At 37.8% G+C, this 18,543-nt stretch overlaps 1 protein-coding gene across 2 annotated transcripts in view; it reads right to left on the reverse strand.

Annotated features, from left to right (window-relative positions):
- luzp2 (leucine zipper protein 2) overlaps positions 1–18,543 on the reverse strand; it is a 100,458-nt gene that overhangs the window by 45,138 nt on the left and 36,777 nt on the right. For both annotated transcript variants that reach the window (XM_025055803.1, XM_008310147.3), the window contains exons 2-3: positions 6,050–6,167; positions 2,841–2,911 (exon numbers count right to left, since the gene is read on the reverse strand). In XM_025055803.1, coding sequence (XP_024911571.1) covers positions 2,841–2,911; positions 6,050–6,167 — 189 coding nt within the window. The remainder of the gene's footprint in view (positions 1–2,840; positions 2,912–6,049; positions 6,168–18,543) is intronic.

The following is an 18,543-nucleotide window of genomic DNA, read 5'->3' on the forward strand; positions in this document are numbered from 1 at the left end:
ATGAACTTCTTTTGTAATTGGCAACATGTATGAAAACATTCAAACATCAAAAAACAAACATGTAGTACATCTAAAATATATATGTTTTTATTGTTCAAGGATGTGTTGAAAAATGTGTTTAACTCATGTTATGTGGTATCAGAAATGTGTTCTTGAGTCATTATATTTAATAATTTGTCTATAACATTATTTTTTTAAGTAAAAATAACAAATAACAGCAGTTTAACCTGTGTTATAGAAGAAGGCAAGGTATGTGGGTGAAACGCTTGAAAAAAGAAAAAGAAATGAGTTACTGGGGCAGTGCAGTAAATTGAAGATAATAGACTGTTTACCCCTTTTCAAGCTTGGCTGAAAGTCTAAAAGCACAGCACGTGGCTTCAGCTGGTCACTGGTGCAGTGAAGTGTCAGACTTTTTTAAGGCAATATTGGAAAGTGCCTGATGCTTAACAGCCATAAAACAACTTTGATGCATTATTTTAAATCACTGTAGTCTTGTCTCCTGGCATTAGTTCAGTCTGCCAAACATTTTGTTGCAGTGACCAGCCAGACACAACTATTTTGGCACAGTTTTTTTGGCTGCCAGACATTTCTGCCTGCAGTAAGTCCATCAGTGATAACTGGTCTGACACAAGGTCTTCTGTAGAAAGGAATCAGACTGTGAAATATACGCAGCGCAGCAGGTAGTCCATATCAGGCAGATTTGACAAGTTTATATGGTAGCTGCTGTTGACCAGATATGGGCAAATGGGTTAGCTAGCCATAGCATTATCTAGACAAGTGAGAAATTGAAAAACTAGAAAAAGTCAAAAATATATGATTTTTTTTTTCTGGTTTACATATTGGCCAGTTTATAATCAGATGTTGAGTAGACCTCTGTGTGTCACCACATCTCTTCAGGGTTGTTTTTGAGCCATACTATTAAAGCATTCATGCAGAAATCCCAGATGGCTGTGGATGTTGTCTCGGGTGAACTGGGTAAGAAGGCTTATTCAGGTCTGTGTAGTCTCCACATGTCTGCCCAGATTACAGCTCTGTTGATGATTGCCTCCCAATTAGTCAAACTTGCATGGAGCGTCTGGCTCACAGCTCTAATCTGTAATGTTCCATTATCTGCTCAGATGGTTTCTAAAATAAATGTTGTTCCCCTTGTGACTTTTGACCAACAGTGAAGACTGGTTCACACTTCCCTGAAATGCCGTGGTTAAATTACTGACTTAACTTCATAATATAGACAGTTGTTAAATTTATAATCTGAAACAAGAACTTGTTTTTCCCAGATTATATTCTGGGTAAAAATGATTAAGTGTGAAGAGGTAGTAATATAGGCCTGTTGCTACCAAAGAAAAATTGTGATAGTACCAGCATCTACTTGATGAGAGACTGCATATGGTCCATCATCACCAGACATGTTGTCAGCTGTGACATGACAGTGCGGTCCATACGCTTCTGCAGGAGCATTTAAAAAAAAAAAATAGAGCTCCGCTCAGAGAAGGATCTTTTCTAATTCAGAATATAAGATGTTATAATTGTTCTCAGATCCGCTCCAAATTGATAGGCCTTGGGACTTGGCCCTGTTTGATTTTTATCTATGCCCAGCTGAGGAGCCTCTCCAGATGAGTTGTGCAAGCAGCTGTTTATCGGAGTAATGTTGCACCCTCTATGTAGCTTCTTAAGGCAGGGATGCTGTCCTGATTCACTCACACCATCTGTCTTGGAGCGATAGGAAACATCAAAGGCTGTTGTGAACAGGAACGACAGGATTGAACAACCGAACGCTGTGCATCATTTATATTTTCATCGACTTCTTCCAAAAGTTGGGGACATTTTGTACAGCCAAGATCATAACTGCCTAGACTGTCAAAAAGGAGGGTGCTGAATATGAGACTGGCATACCTCGCAGCCACAATGTAGGGAGCATATGACAAGTTGGTTTGGATAAGTTGACAGCACAGTATATCTCCAATACATTCTTTTTTCCCCCCCTTATCTTACCAGTTTAACTGTCTTGCAGTTGTACTGAAAACATTTTTGTTGCATTCTAATGCAACAAAAATTTTGTTGCATTCTAATGCAACAAAAATGTTTGCAGAAAAACAGAGCTTTAGGAGAGGCAATCAAAATACTGTTAAGAGTTGTCAAAAATAAAAGACTTGCAATAAATCACCTGTCGCCATCTGCCATGATGGAGGCGGCTGGTAATCAAACTCGGCAGACATGGAACTGCAGCGATGGATTAATAACACTTTTATCGAGATTGTTGCACACGATTCTGGTTGGCGACGGTGAGTCAAAGTGCTGCTTATTGGTATGTTAACCTGATGACATGTGAAAACTGCCATAGTACCGTGATAGGCTATTGATCGGCTGTCCGGATAGTGTACAACGGAGGCTAGACTTCCTTCAGGATTACATTTCAGAGAGCAATGAGGCCACAAATGACTACTAATCATCAACGCTCTCATTAGACAAAGCATTAAGTAGGCATTCTAACTGGTGCCACACTTTGGGCAAACACTCATTCAGTTTGCTCACAGACAAAAAGGTATTTTCCAAAGGATGTCGGGTGGTGAACACACTGGTGCTTTTTAGTTAACAGCCTCGCCAGGCCACATGTAATCTGATTGGATAACATCTAGGAACAGCATCAATTACAAAACCCAGGGAATGGATATATTGATCTGTCTAATTAAAGTCAGTTTCATGGTCACAGCAGAGCTCCTTCTTTGTGTCTTATAAGGAGGCTCCGAGTTTCAAAGCTTTATTTTATTTTTGACAAATAAATAGCCATTTTATGACATTTGCAGCTATCAGCACTTGTTCATCCTGATGTTTCAGTTTACCTCTGTTTGTGGCTCAGATCCAGGATCTTCTGAACATCCGTCTTAGCCACTGACTCATCGTTTTTCAGTGACTGAAAGACAAAGAGCACATTCTGTTTTTCTGAGGAAAACACCACTTTTGCATATTTCATGATAGACTCCACAACAAGTACAGCTTAAAACTCAGAAAGGGATTAGGGAGAGAAAATCCCAGGCAATGTTTTAAAAGTGTTTGCTTTTTTTAAACTTACAAAAAAGTAAAACTTGAAACCCAAAGTTGGTGAAGAAATATTTTGCCCACGCTAAAAAAAAGAAAATCGAAGCAACTTCAAGCACTTACAGTATGTGGTAAATTTCTTTTTTCTTTTTTTAAAAAAAAGACTCTTAATGAGGATACAAGAAGGCACACAGATTGTACTCCGCTAGTGCCTAAATACTTTCCTGATGTGTAATTATGAAGCAGTCAGGTCTCTGATTGCGCTACAAGTCCTCCAAGATATTTTTATTTGTTATGAGCCGAGCAAAATTTCCCATATGTGGAGTCAAAGGGAGAGTTAGCTTCTCTTTAAACTGTGCTTGAAGCTGCTATCGCTGCCAGTTAAAGCACATTTGCATAAAACCCGTTTCCTCCTGTCACCTGAAGATATTTCTTTTTCTCCCCAGTGTCTGATTTCACTTGGTGCACATTTACTCTACTGTAAAGTGTGAAGTAGAGACTTCATGGACTTCAATAAAAAAAACCATGTCAACAACGTGAATTCATTTGAAATAAGATGTAATAAAGTTATAGGACAGAGATTTTTTTTCTCTCTCTCTATTATCATATTATCACACATTGGCTTCTGTGCCATTTGGGCCAACCCGACACAGCTTGCCTATTTATTTGATAATCTGACCAGTAACATTTATTATCATTTATTTATTTGTATTTGTTTTTTCCACTACTTGGCTATGAGATAAATACATTTTCAATAAAAAATAGTTCATTTCTTAACTGACATGGGGCTGGTCCATTCACATTTGTAAATGCCTCCTCGCTGAACCCTTTAACTCTGTGGCAGCCTGCGTATGTCGTCAAACAATAATTATTGTTGACATTTTGTTTGTTTCTTAATAAACTTGCTTGCAAATATACACCTGCAGGTTTGTTGGTAATAGGGAGGAAATGGAAAGGAGGCACAGAGGAGACGCAGACAAATGCCAACTGAGTTCTTTTGGTGTGGGAGTCAGAAAGATATTTTATATGAAGAAAATTATTAATTATTTCACTGTGGCACGCTGCAGCCCAATACCAAATGACCCACGGACTGTGACGTGGACCAGGGTTTAGTTTTATGTTTTGAGTGAATGAACTGTAAATATGACCAATGCCTGAGTGAGTGATACACAAACTGCATGTTTGCAAAGTTTTGGGAGTCTCACTTATTTTCTGTCTGTTTTCCTTCTTCCTGGAACACATGGATATAGAGTAGGATGACCACTAGAGATATAAGATTTATATTGAAAATTAAAGTTTTTTAAAGGATTCAATGTGTCCACTCTGCTGTTGTTAAACTTCTATTTCTGTAGGAAAGATTTCAAAGGATTTCACTCAAGAGGAATTAAAAGAATATATTTACAGCAACACAAACTTCCTTTATTGGACTCATTACAACCATAAAATGCTTTCTCCATCAAATCTGACCCATAACACTTGAATATGTTTTATGCAGGCAATGTTTCCAACCTGATATAAAAATTGGCCTCACGTCTCGCTATTCTCAGTTTTAATGTAATTCTACCATCAGCATCCTGCTGTTGCAACTCACTCGCCTGGGGTGGATACACATGGACAACCTGCCCTAAGGAAGATGGTGACCATTCTCTCTCTCTCTCACACACACACACACACTAAATGAATAAGAAATGTATATATACAATTTCTTAGTATTCTATTGACAATAGAAAAACCTAAAAACATCACAATTCACTGAAGACAGGACCATCGCTCACACAGAGCCAATGGAATTGTTGTCTATCCTCCCACGATCCCTGACATGAGGTCCAGTGAGTGGAGTTCACTGCTAAAAGCTTAATAAGACTGACCTGAAGACATTAGTGGGAAATGATGGCTATGAAATGCCTGTTTCACCAGATGCTCGAATTACCACTTTATATCAAAGTTGAAGGAACAGAATATGTCTGACACCAGGAGCAGAACCAACATCCACCAACAACAGAGATCATCATAATTCAACTAACGTTGCCTGAAAAACCCTTTTTAGTCTTTATGCAAAATCACTCCATCTCAGGAAGGTGCTTTTATTTTTGCATTGTTGTTTTAAAGTAATTAAAAATGATTTCCCAAACTCCACAGCGAAGAATAGATGGTGGAGAGGAATGTGAGCCGTTAATCAATAAGGGCTTTGAAAAAAATAGGTTTTTGGGAACGTGGCTATAATTTAATGGCTTCAGATCTTTGGTTGTAACAACACTGGCTTTTTTAAAGTGGCATGACTAAAATAGAAATGAAAGTAGTGATGTTCAAAGCAGTTTACTTGGATAAGAGAAGATATTGTTGTACTAAACCAAAAAGTGCACTAGTACTCCGATGGTACTGGATTGAACTGAATCCATATGAGATTGGAAATGAAACTAGAATAAAACACTTCATTTTTTTCCCACGTTAATTCTTACTTCGTAGTGTTGATAATCAGGAACATACTTTCAGAACAGTCGCAGCAATGTGCTATATTATTGTTGCTAAAGCCAATCCTTTTGTCATACTTTAGTATGTAGTTAATCTTATTGGATGGGTATTCATTTTTAAAAGATACATTTTCAATGTAATGTTTGAATTTCTGAAACAGAAGTATCATCACTTTTCTGAAAGTGCTCCATAATTGCCTTTTACATTAGGGCTGGAAATGATTGCTTACCTAGAGAAGCACTGATCTAGAGTCCAAAACTGTGTTCTGCTTACCCAGCAGCTGTTTTTTCCAGCGGCACATCAGCCTGCATTACAACTGGTGGGCTCAGTGAACTGGACGCAACACTAACACATTAATATTTAACGACAGTGAGTTGGTTTACAGCAGACTGATTGAAAAATAAATGATAAGTGTCATGAGTTTCCCAGTCATCGAATGCTGGGAACAGGAGCAGGAAAATTACCTTTGGCTCCGAGCTTTCTGCAAACTTGGCTTTCTAACACTGTTGTATTTTTCATAGAAAATGATGAATTTCCAAACCTGAAGGTTGCCTTTTATGTTGTCCAACTCTTTTGATGTCTTGGAGAGCTGGTGCAAGATGCTGCTTCGTTCACTGAAGACTTCCTTTAGCTTCTTTTCCAGCCCGTCATAGCTTTGTCTGTTGAGAAATAGTGTGAGATTTCACTATTAAAATGCATGCCAACGGCTGAGAGAATCCAGATTTTATATGCACCCTTGGGACAAAAGGGTGTTTTAAACTGGATTAAAAGCACAGTCATTAAAACTAAAGGGTAGAGCAATAGGGAAGAACAATATCTACTAACACGGATCTGGATGCATAAAAGAGTACCAAAAAAAGTACTTTTCTTTTTTTTTTTCAATCAACCCATTTGGCCAGACTGGTTTTACAGCTATAGATGATGTGACCAGAGGTATGCCCCTAAATTTCCATTTGAATATTAATGTGGTAGATCCAATTATTGAGCCGAGAAATCTACAAGGCACATTTCTCAAATCATCTTTGAAGAAAATGAGGGAGTGGATGTCACTGCAGCAGCATGCCTGTCGCTTTAGGGTTTCAGAGACATGAGTATGTTTATGTGCCATTGATAAGATCGAAGCAAAAGACAGTTAGAAAAACAAAACACAACCCAAATGGTTGGAACTGGACTGAATGATGGGGTTCATGTTCACTTTATGGCATGTTGACTTCTAATTGTATCCCTGTCTATCTGATATAAATCTAAACACCAACACTCAACGTCCTTGACTCGATGGCGGCTACGACTCCCATTGGGTTGTGTCTAAAATTGTGACTTAATGTCGTTACATCTCTAATAAAAAACCAAAGGGTCCCAAATTTTCCCCCAAAGCCCATGAATCGAATTACTCTGATGAGGCTTCGAATCATTTAATTGTAATTGTTTGTAACAGAAGTCAGTGAACAGCTCATTCACTCTGATGTTCAGTGGATTTCAGGAAACAGAAATAGGAGAAAGGTGGAGAAAAGGAAAGAGTTTAATATAGAACAGGATCAAATGCTCGAGGTTTATTTTTTGTTAACAATATATAGTTAAGACATGACATTTTTTTTTCCATTTTTATTATCACATACTGGGAGATCTGTTTATGAATTGGTAAAAGATAAAGGTACCATTTTGGTCAACTTGAAGATTTAGTTGTCCTTTTTGTTGTTTAGTAGCACATTTCATCCCTTTCTTGGTTACATACTGCAAACACCTGTGACCACGGGACATAACAGGAATGGAAGCACTGCCTCCATCTGACTGCTGCTACTTCATCATGCCCTAATGCAATCCATTTTTTCAGCTTGTTCCAGGACATTGTTTGAAAACCTGGGTCCTGATAGCAGAGATTCTCTCCATTACATTTTAAAATGCTTGAGTGCTTTGAGAGCCTCAGCTCCACACAGCTTCTCCACTCTGAAGGCAGTAACAGAGCGGATACAATGTTAAATGATGATTCCTCTTCTATGAAGGCAGGAATTTGTTCATCCGCTCCTCAGAATTTTAGAATGAAGACATACATAAGCACCACTATTTCAGCAGCCATTGTACACTGAAATAACCATGATGGGATGGCATTAACTAAAGCTGATGGAATATAGGAGACGAACATGCAACAGACCCTCAAATCCTTTTCATTAACTTACACCGCTAAGGCTCAGATTTCAGAGTCTCACATATAGGTCGGGTGTTGCTAAAGTCTACTGCTATTTCAACAATGACACAAAAAATGAGCCAGTGACAAATCACAACTATAACAAAAAGACACATTGGTCAAAAGACTAAAATGCAAAGTCAGAAACTGAGCAGAACTGAGCAGAGATGTTTTGATCATCTCGGTTCCCATCTCTCTGCTCTCACATCAATGCTGAGGAACAATTTTATACATAATTTATATAAGTTGACTTTTAATGATGCAATAAAATTTATAGAGGATAAATATGCATGCAGTTTATATTAAATTGTGGTGCCAATTTTTTGGATATCGGGGCTTTATGCCAATTAAACACACACAAACAGATAAATACATAAAAATAAAAAAATAACAACCCTAAAATAAAAGAGAAATAAAATAATTACCCACTAGCTTGAGCTCCTCTGTCTTTGTTTGAACAATAGCCTTAGACAAAGCATATGCATTTTCCACGGCTGAATTACTTCCTAATCACTTGCTGTCACTTTCTTCCCTCCAACTGCATTAATTCCATTTTTATCAAGTGAACACTGTTGATCATCTTAGGTCCAAAACAACACCATAAAAGTGTGAAGGCTGATGGATTGCGCCAGACACCGGCCTATTACTCTGGCTGAGACCATGGCTTAGTTTCAGCCTGGGCCATCTTCCAAAATCCCTGTACACACTATGACATAGGCCCCAGCTGCGGATCATACGCAATAACACATAAATCACTAATAGAAAATCAACACCTGGGAAATAAATAAATAACATGGCACACTGAATTCTGCACATGACTTGCCACCATATGGCTCTGGCGGGAAATTTATTGCTGGTTCATGCAACAAGGGAGAAAGGGGTGAGGGAGAGTCCTCCCTGTCTGACACATTATTCATCGCCCAATAGATTCAGGCCCTGGGTATCCGTGAAATGAATGAGGCACATAATTTAAGGCCCATTGACTAGAAACATGTATGTACTGTATCCCAAAGTCCTTAAAGAAATACTGAATTATTCTGCCAAATCAATCCATTATGATCTACTAATAAACATAAACTAATGGTTACAGCTGCATATTTCACTGTAGAGACCAGTTTGTATTCAACAACCTCCATTTCTTAAAATGGTATTTAGGTGTAATGGCAGCCACATACCAGTAGTCAAGCTGATAAAATCATAAAATCAGGCATTTCAAATCCCACCGTCCTACCCTGGCTTTGTGAATCTCATTAAACTTTAAAGACTGGGGATAAGACATCAATTATTGGGTCTGAACAGAGGACAAATATTTCTCTATACCCAAAATCATTGCTGCTCTCTGGTGTTATATGAGACTGACCCTGCAGTGTGAAATAGAACTGCTGGGGATAAAGAAAATACCACCAGACTACCATCCAATATCCAGGCAATAGCTCAATAAAAAGCCAAGGCTTCCAGTCCTATGGATAGTTGGTCTGTGGAAATTATGACCGTGTAGGAACAAAGTCATGGCGCTGTACATGTAGCATTTTCGAACAACCTTTAATTTTTCACTGTCATTATTTCATTGTTTATTTCTAATGATTTTTTCAAAACAATGTAGCAAGTACAAAAATACAAAATTGGTTTTCTTTAATATCAAAATGTAAGCACTTTAATCAATGGTAACTTCACATATCTGCAGATACCTATACCTTGTCTACACCTTACACCAGGGATTCCAAAACTGTGGTGCGAGCTCCCCTGGGATTTGGTTAGCTGCTACTAGGGAGTATGCAAGGTAAACAATGTGATGTCGGTTTCGGGTATTCTTTTACGTAATAAAGACATGTAAATAAACATTTAATTTCCGTAAAATTTTAAAATTAAAAGCTGACATTTAAATTAATAAATAATGCAGGTAACATATATGTGTGGAATGTGTGTTCTGGTCATTTGTGCATGGTTAAACTCTGCTGCCTCTATAAGAATGCTTGTTGAAGGTTTTTCTTTTGGGGAATTGGGCCTACATCAACCTGGTTGGGATAAAGAGCAAAAAAAAAATTGAGAACCGCTGCCTTGTACTATCTTGACACTGACCTTTGCAGATTTTATTGATTAGTGTCTGTATTGTTTTGTTTTTGTTTGTTTGTTCTTTATTTTCCAGTCAGAGTCTGACGTTGGTTGGATAAAAATAGTTGAACTCTGGACTGATCTAAAAACAAACACATTAAAGCCATTTTCCTTTTACCGCAGTATTAGTATTAATATACTTTTTCATAATGAGACTTTATTAATGACACCAAGGTATATATATTTTTTTAATTCCCAATATTAATTTACCCCCTGCTTGGCCTCGAAAATCCATATTGGGTGTGCTCTAATTACAAGCCGCCCCATTTTTCATTGTGTTAAGTAAAATAATTGCCTCCAAATTGAACTGGGTTGTGTGACGAAGCATCACATATAACAATAACAAACTTTCATTGTCAGTGGTTTGAAGTTAATGGTGTGGGGAGCAGAGAACAAGGCCTGCTAACCAATGGTGGTGTGACTTTCACAGTAATGCTCAGAGGGAGTATAAATTATACAGTTAAATCTATCGCCACTGTCCACCGCATCCGCACTCTGGAATAATGGTTTCATTTTGCACATAGATGCATGCACATCTGTTGTCACGCAACAGGGACACTGTTCTCCGACACAAGCCATGACACACTAGTATGACTAGTTCGTATTGATAGCAATCCAAACTTAATCCGTTCAAAACAAATATAAAGACATGACTGAGCCTTTTTTTTCACAGCAATTAAAGAGAAGAGAAATGATTAGAGGAGCTTGGCATGTTAAGGGTTGTTGTGTAACCTAATTTCCTTTTCCCTCACAGCATTAACTACTGCTATTTTTGGAAAATTTGCAACAAGACAGTCCACAGTTCATTCGAGGACAAATTAACGGTTCCCTTTGGGCTTAGCATCTGTGGAGGCCCCTCTAATATCCAAACGTGTTATTTTTTAATATACTCCTGTTGCTGAAATGATGAATGATCAATCTTCTGCCCACATATTGACAACACACAACATAATGGTAACACAACGTAAACAAAATGTGTTATCTGAGTAACTTTTAGACTTGAGGAAAACTCACTGAGCTTCGGTTTAGATCTGCGAGAACAGACACCAAAGCTAACATTAGCTACAACAGTCCTCGTACAGACAGGTGTAACCCGCCCGCAGTAGACCAACCTGTCATCTGTAAACATAGATACACATGAATAACTACATTGTGTCAATGCAGATTTATCTAAATCTTACCTACTGTAACATTTAAAACTACAGCAGGAAAATGCAAGGAAGCAACACATATGATTTACAATTGCAAGCATGCATAATAAAAATAAAGTAATTTCTTTCCCCTGAGTGTTAGAAAAACATTTAGCAGATATCGGATATATTGCTACAAACAAATAAATCCTAAGTTTGAAATGCAACAAAGTGTGAAAAAAACTTTTTTTTCCAGACAGTGTATCTTCAATTTCTTGCAACAGTAATTATAATATCTGGAGGCTGGAATAATAAATACTGTATTAATAAGACCTCAGCTCTTGACCTGCTTGTCAGTTATATACAACCTATTTTATATTGTATATTCCTTTAGCAGGAACTGAATCCAACATTAACCACAAAAGGCAAGTCATGTCTCGGAACCCTTGCATAAACACTGCACTGACACTTAACTCCCTTAATTATTTAGTGGAAACAATTAGTGTTTCCATTATTAGTACAATTAGTACCATTTCTTAATGGTTTCATTGTAGTATTCTTTGCTTTATTTATATCCTTGGACCTTCGCTACTTACCACACTGCATGTACATAGATAAATGTACTCCAAATACTACTATACTACTACTTAAAGTGACAATAGATTATTGATATAATAATTAATACATTTTACAATTGTCATGGTTATTGTACAGTGGTATTTATGACAACCTGGTACCCCAATAATAGACTTGTCCAGCAGAGATTTTTTCGTTTTCTTTTTTTTTTTTGTTAAAGATGTAACTAATGAAGCCAAAATAAAAATTCAAGTTAAAAAACAAAGAAAAACACAAGTGTTAAATCTCAACCCTCATAAATAATCAAGCAACCCAAGCTGCTGAAACATAAATCAGCCAAAAGCCTTTTAGCCAGTAATGGTAAAATGTTGTCTTGACAAACCCAGAAAACCTGCTCCACTTTGACAAATCCCTTTGTTTTAACCGTTATGACAAAGTGAACCCTCTCTGTATTTTTCTATTTTCTGCTCAGGTTGAGCTCATCAGATAATTCACTCTGCTCTCTCTGTTGTGTCTCTCTGTCCGACCACAGAACATCTGATGGCTGACAGCTTCAATTATTTCTAGCATTTCGGTGCAGTGAATGCAGTTCTGCTACCGTGGCTTCTGTTTCCCTGCAGCTGGAGGACTGTTGGATGGTTTTAACGTTTTAACATTTTGTGTCCATTTTTAGTAAATGCAAAAAAAAAGAAAAAAAAGAAAAAATTGGACACATTTTACTGTTTACTGTTGTTCTGGGAGTGATAGAACGGCAGAGTGACTTCTGTATGATCACAGATTCTGGCAACCTGTCTTTCCATTAACAACAACAACAAAAGGAGACAAACAAAGCCATTTAACTCATTGGGTCTTAAAACTTGGGAATTGAAAAGTCTTGTTCCCAGGATTGTTCCCAAAAATATATTTAAACAGTTAAACTGCCACTGAGGCTTGGCGACAAAACTCATCAGATATTCCACCTGCCCGTCCTGCCACACAATAATTACTTATTCACAGTAAAGCTTCGTGAAAGGAAATAGATTCTCATTTCGATTTTTTGTAAATAAGTACAGCTCAGAGAAATCTTGAAAAAACATGTCCTTTAAATTTACTTTTATTTCTGCGTAGGTTGAATAAGATAGACTGAGATCCACAGGTCAGCCATGTTGTAAATACACACCAAGAGTAATGAGTACAGCGAGTGTGTGGGTGTGTGACAGGAAATAACTACTTTGACAACTAATAACTGACTTCAAGTTGTTATGATTGGCTCTTCATGATTCTCATCTACTACTACCACATCAAATGAGTTCTCAGTGGCTATCTCCGCCTCCTATAACGGTTGTTATTGGGGGGGTTGTTATCACTAAACAAATGCATGGTAAAGTGAATTATTTGGTCATGAAAGAATAATTTGTGTGTTACTGAAACTGAAAGTATTACTGAAGTATTTGGTACTTATTTCACTTAAACAAAATAAGAGGTTAGTGCAAAGCAGTAGTGAGTGATAAGACACTGAACCATGTAACACACATGAGTGTTTGTTTGGCTAATCTGCAGTCATACACGTGTTGAGTCTTGAGTTTCTTTCCACACCACCACTAACACATGCTATACGATGATAAAAAAAGGGCTTTTGGTGGTGGTATATTTTTGCTTTACGTACATTGGTATTGTATATAGTTTTTTATTGTATTTTTTTATTCTTCTATCTGCCTTTTGTACAACCAGGGACCGTCAGAATTTCTTTTAACTGTCATTGGCTGTCCTCAGTGTCATGTGACAAATAAACCCTTTTTGGTTCTTGATTTTTAATATGTGAAGCACATCTTTCAGACAATATTCCACCATTGGTTTTGTTTTCCAACTTTCATTATGTGTGTAGTTTCTCCTAAAACACTTTCTCCTTGTCATTTATTACTTTAAATGCCTTGTTTGTTGTAATGTGACTTCTGGTGTAGAAGTTGAACATTGGCAACAAGGAAAGGTATGAGAGGCAACGGTAGATATTCAGGATTTGGAAATGGATGACAGATGAGGCTCAATTAGTGGCTAACTGCCCTGCTGTTGCACCAACCCCATCTGGATGAGGAAAAAACCCACTGGCAGCTACATCGTGAACAGGACGTAGCCAAGACTATTTAAATCCATTGTGTCGTTTGAGTAGAGCTGAGAGTTACAGAGCTCGTCTTTGGACTAAGTTGAACTGTGCCTCTCTGGCTTTCATTGCTGGGTGATTTGCCACCTCACTGACTCTTTAATAAAATCTCCCATCAAAGTTTTTCATCAGATTAATGACTGCTCTCCTGGTATACTGTAGCACCTGCGCCTGCCGCACTGTTCTAGTTTCACACCTGCTGGCTGCACTTAGGAATGACTTGATGAAACATGCAAGAAGATGTAAATCTGTTCTCAACGAGACCAATGCAGATAGGACAGCCTCAGCTGCACGTTCACCGACGGTGACGCCTTATAGTCCATGATTCCCGTTTCTCATCATGAACACATCTGTGATTGTCACGGTGAAATTCAAGCAGCTGTGCTCATGATTTTTGAGCAAAGTCTGTACCAAAGAGTTAACTGAAGCTGATTTTACAGCAAAAAAAAAAAAAAAGGACAATGGTTGGTTCTATATTTGGCTGTGAACTATGTTGTTTTGGACACTTGACAACTAAATACACATAATATGAAAATGAAGGAAAATCACTTCAAAATAGAAAGAAAAATATGGTTTATTTAATGGTACCCACAGCTGTGGTTCAGTAAATCTCCCCGTAAAAACAATGACAACATGAGAAGTAGTTGCCGTAATTACAGGATTGGCAAAGCTAAGAACCAGAAGCCAGTGGGATTAAACGCCGATATCCACGTTTTTAAAAATATAAAAGCAAATCAACATTCACTGCAAAACTGGGGCTATTTCTCTGTAATGTCTGGAGCAGCCAACCCCCCAGGAAGTTCTTTAGTCTATTATTTTAGCTTTAGGCTGTATTTCTCCTTTTCAAAACTTTATTATTCCCATAAAGAAAATTACTTTTTGAAACACTCTAAAATGTCAGTGATTTACATTAGACACACAGGAGCAGTGGGCAGCACTTAACTGCACCAAAGGAGCGGGGCAGTTTTCGGTGTTTGCCATGGCTGGGATTTGAACAAACATTTCTCCAATCACAAGCCTCAAACCACTGACCACAGGCTGCCCCCAAACATTCATCTTCTTACAGGAGTCTCTAGATGCAATTAAAACACCCTTTGTTGTATCATCACAACTAGGATACAGTACTTAGAGGAGAAGGATTTCAATTCTTCACTCATTAGATATTATGAATCTGTCTGTCCCAGTTGGACTTTAACAACTGAAAGTTAAGTTTTTTTTCCCCCTTTTTTTATTTCTCTCTTATAACTCTTAACGAGAAGAAGCACCACAGTCTCTGAATATCTTTCCACTTTTCTTATATATTATTGATAGTTTTCTTTAGTTCAGATCTACTGTGACACTGCGTAGCCTCCGCCTCTGTCTGATTTAAATGCTTTATTGTTTTTAACATCATAGAAAATGACAAGTTAAAAGCAGAACCATCCAATATTGGGTAGAGTCACTTCACCTTTGTAAGCATTGTGTGTACTTTGTCATATGAGACCTGTTGAAACATTACACGGAATAAACTAATGCAATAGCTTAAAGCCTTTTTTTCATGTCTTTCTTCGCCAAAGGTTTTAAAGTCACCTGTCTTAACACTAAAGTGACTATTGTATCACGATGTGCCTGAATAATGCAAAGTTCTATGGAAATCACTTGTTGGTTTAGCAAAAACAAATATACATAACACTTGTGTAGTCATCTTAAGCCCTGTCTGTGACTCCTGTACTGCAGCTCTTTCCTCAAGACACTGCTCTACCGTGATTTACTACACACACTTGTTCTCTTCAGCAGTGAAACTGCAAGTTTGCAGCATTTTAAAGAGTGCCTACAAAAAAGTCATCACCGCCGCATGGTCTGATTAAAGTGCTGACAAGGTCCTGTGTGAGGAGTGCGATGACAAACGGCAGACGGCCGGCTGACGGAGGTATTCAGGTCAGAAGGACAGCCTTGATTTAGACGTGTAAACTGCTGTACATCACATCCACACTGTTGAAATGCAAATTCTCAGAGACTAAGGCCATCATTCATGCACAGGATATCAAAATGCAGACATCCCAATATTTACAAGTGAGACATTTGGTGTCTACCAGAGAGTCATCAAATAACAGAAAGGTAGAAATACAAACAATTAAGGCTTTGAATGCTTTAAATATAAGATGGAAATAAACATTGGCCTCACTTTATCATGTTTCATGGTTACGTTACCATTTACCATAAATTTATTGAGATTCCAAGTCTCATTCCATCATATGGCGTTGAAACTCACCAGGTAGTTTGTCGAGCAGAGCAAAAGAATATGGCAACGCATGGCACTATACGCAGGAGACGGCTTGGTTTACAGTCGCCAGTTGTACGCCATACATTGGATTGCACTACATTCACATAAATCTGACTCTTGTGATGTTTTTATGTCATAGATTTTGATGTTGCCACTGTGTTAGCGTAGGTGAGAGACATTGGCACTTATCTACAGTATGAGAGTCCCGACTTATGGCGAAAATCTAATTAAGTTGCATTGTAGAAATGGAAGTCCGACCAAAGTCGAGGACCACCTGTAAAGTATTACGAGACTTATCCTTCTTTAGATTTTTTCTAAAGAGAAAAGGAAAAAAGAGTATAATGCAGACAGTTAATAGAGGTCGAAACCCAGAGTAATAAGAAGGAATATGGGCATCTGTGGTTGTGCTCAACAGATAAATGTCAATTCATTTTAATGTTCTCCTCATATAATTATGCAGCTACAGTTTGACACATGCCGTTATAAAACAGTGCCATCACGCTTCTGCCGTGGTTGGGTGCTAATTGCTTAGATACTGGAATGAGGCTATTTACAGTAACAGAGAAGAAAATCAGGCTTTTCTACAATCAATGTTTTTAATATGCAGAGGGATCAGCGACAGAGAGAAACACACATCACCACACGGCTGATTACCATCCAACAGCCAGCATGTGAAATTATTTGTTTCAAACCATAGAGGAGATACATATTACCATTTTGATATAACACCCTTCCCTTCTCTACCCTCCTCTCCCCTCCCCTGGTGATGGATTATAGATGAATACAATAGATGCACAAGGTGTTTGAAAATATAGGCAATTTAGGCCATGTACATTTTTATTAACCTGTAAATAAAAACACAATTTTGTGTGTGTGTATTTTTATATTACCCTAGCGAAAACTTGCAGGTGATTCAAAAACAATGTACAGTGAAGTTTACAATACACCTGCAGTTACAACCTATTCCATCAAGGCTGAGCCTTGACCTCGTAATTAAATAATCCCTGTGTAAATATTGTGCTAATTTAGCAAAAATGTTTATCAGTGTTTGTTGCTGCGCTGCCTGTTACAGTACAGTCTATGCCTCTGCTTTAGCACCTGAAAACATGTCCATTATGTACCCTGCTGACTAAGCTCACACTGTAGACTAAAAAGTACTGAAACACAATGACTGCAGTGAAGGGAGGTCATTTTATCCAAGGCATGGGATGGCTTAGAATGATTTCATCATCTGATTTTCAAATATTCAACAGCAGCCCCACGTGCCTATGAATATTGATGTCATACAAATGGTTCTTGTCTTTCAGCCTAACACTGATTAAAATGCTAAGTTTGAGGCCATTACCATAACAATGGGGAAGGAAATGAGCATTGTGGGTGTTTTAATTGAACAGATGACAGGATCAGTTAGACTTAGTTTTAAATGCAAAGATTACATTCACTCAATCTTTACCGTACATGCTACACTGACTTGTTCAAGAGAATTTCACACCATGCTGTGTTCTTTGAACATTCTTCTTATTTTTCTGTTGCACGTTACGTTGTTCTTATACAGTGGCTGCCTTTGTTAAATCACCCAGATCATTTTCTGCTGTTCAGGAACTCATACGTTGTCATGTACACATCGTTACTCACTGCTCATACAGTGTTCCACCGAAGGCGGTCATTTTAAGATAATTGCCCAACATATTATAACAAGCACTGTTGGGATTGTTGCTCTCATACATTTGCTGCCACTCAACAGCAGGGCTTTTTCCTTCTCAAATGTTCTAAACAAACTTTTTTTTTGAACTGGGCTAATTTTTGCATCACAATCTGCACAAGTAAATCAAACAAAGTAAATTAAGTGAGACGTCAGACCCAGAGTTTAGGGATGCCTTCTCAACTGTCCATGGAATAATTAAAGTCTTGGCCCTGTATAGTCAAAGGTCCATTATTTAGGAGCCCCAGATGTGCTCGTCCAAAGGTCAAACTCTCTGAATGCTGAGAGGTCTGGGGCCATGAATTTGAGGTGAGAATTTTTTTTTTAACAATCTCGATTGCCTATTTAAACTTACAAATTAAATGTTACTTAATCAAATGAATGTCACAGAAGCACATTCATCTGTAAAATGCCCATTTAAGCACAGATGAAACGCAAACAGATCTCCCTCAAAATGTTACAATTTTTTTTATATTTATATGTGTTGTATTTAATAATATTTTTGTTTTCATTTTGTGTCATTAAAAAAAAATATATATATATCAGTATTTGGTCTTGAGAAAAGGATATAAGAGTAACTTTCTACCTTGCCTCTCCTGAATCTATCAACCCCTATAAGGGCTGTTCAAGTGTGCTGTGATGAAAATTGAGAGTCAAGGCAGAAGAGAGAATAAAAAAAACCCTGGCAGGAAACCTGTGAAAAGGTCGTGGGCAGGATGAGAGCACAGCACAAGGAGAAGACTCTGCTCACAGGAAAAAAAATCTATCAAAGCTGATAGACAAACATTGATTGACACACAAAAAAATGAATGTCCTTCTCTCCTTACAGAGGTGACAGCCAAGACTGAAAGAGTGACCATTCGTCAAGTTTCCCAAAAACAAGGGGGTGGAGTGGTGGTGCTGGTGGTGGGGAGCTTTGGGGCCAACAACAAT

The sequence above is a fragment of the Cynoglossus semilaevis genome, chromosome 5 (assembly GCF_000523025.1).
Source record: "Cynoglossus semilaevis isolate Cse_v1.0 chromosome 5, Cse_v1.0, whole genome shotgun sequence".
Lineage (NCBI taxonomy): Eukaryota > Metazoa > Chordata > Actinopteri > Pleuronectiformes > Cynoglossidae > Cynoglossus > Cynoglossus semilaevis.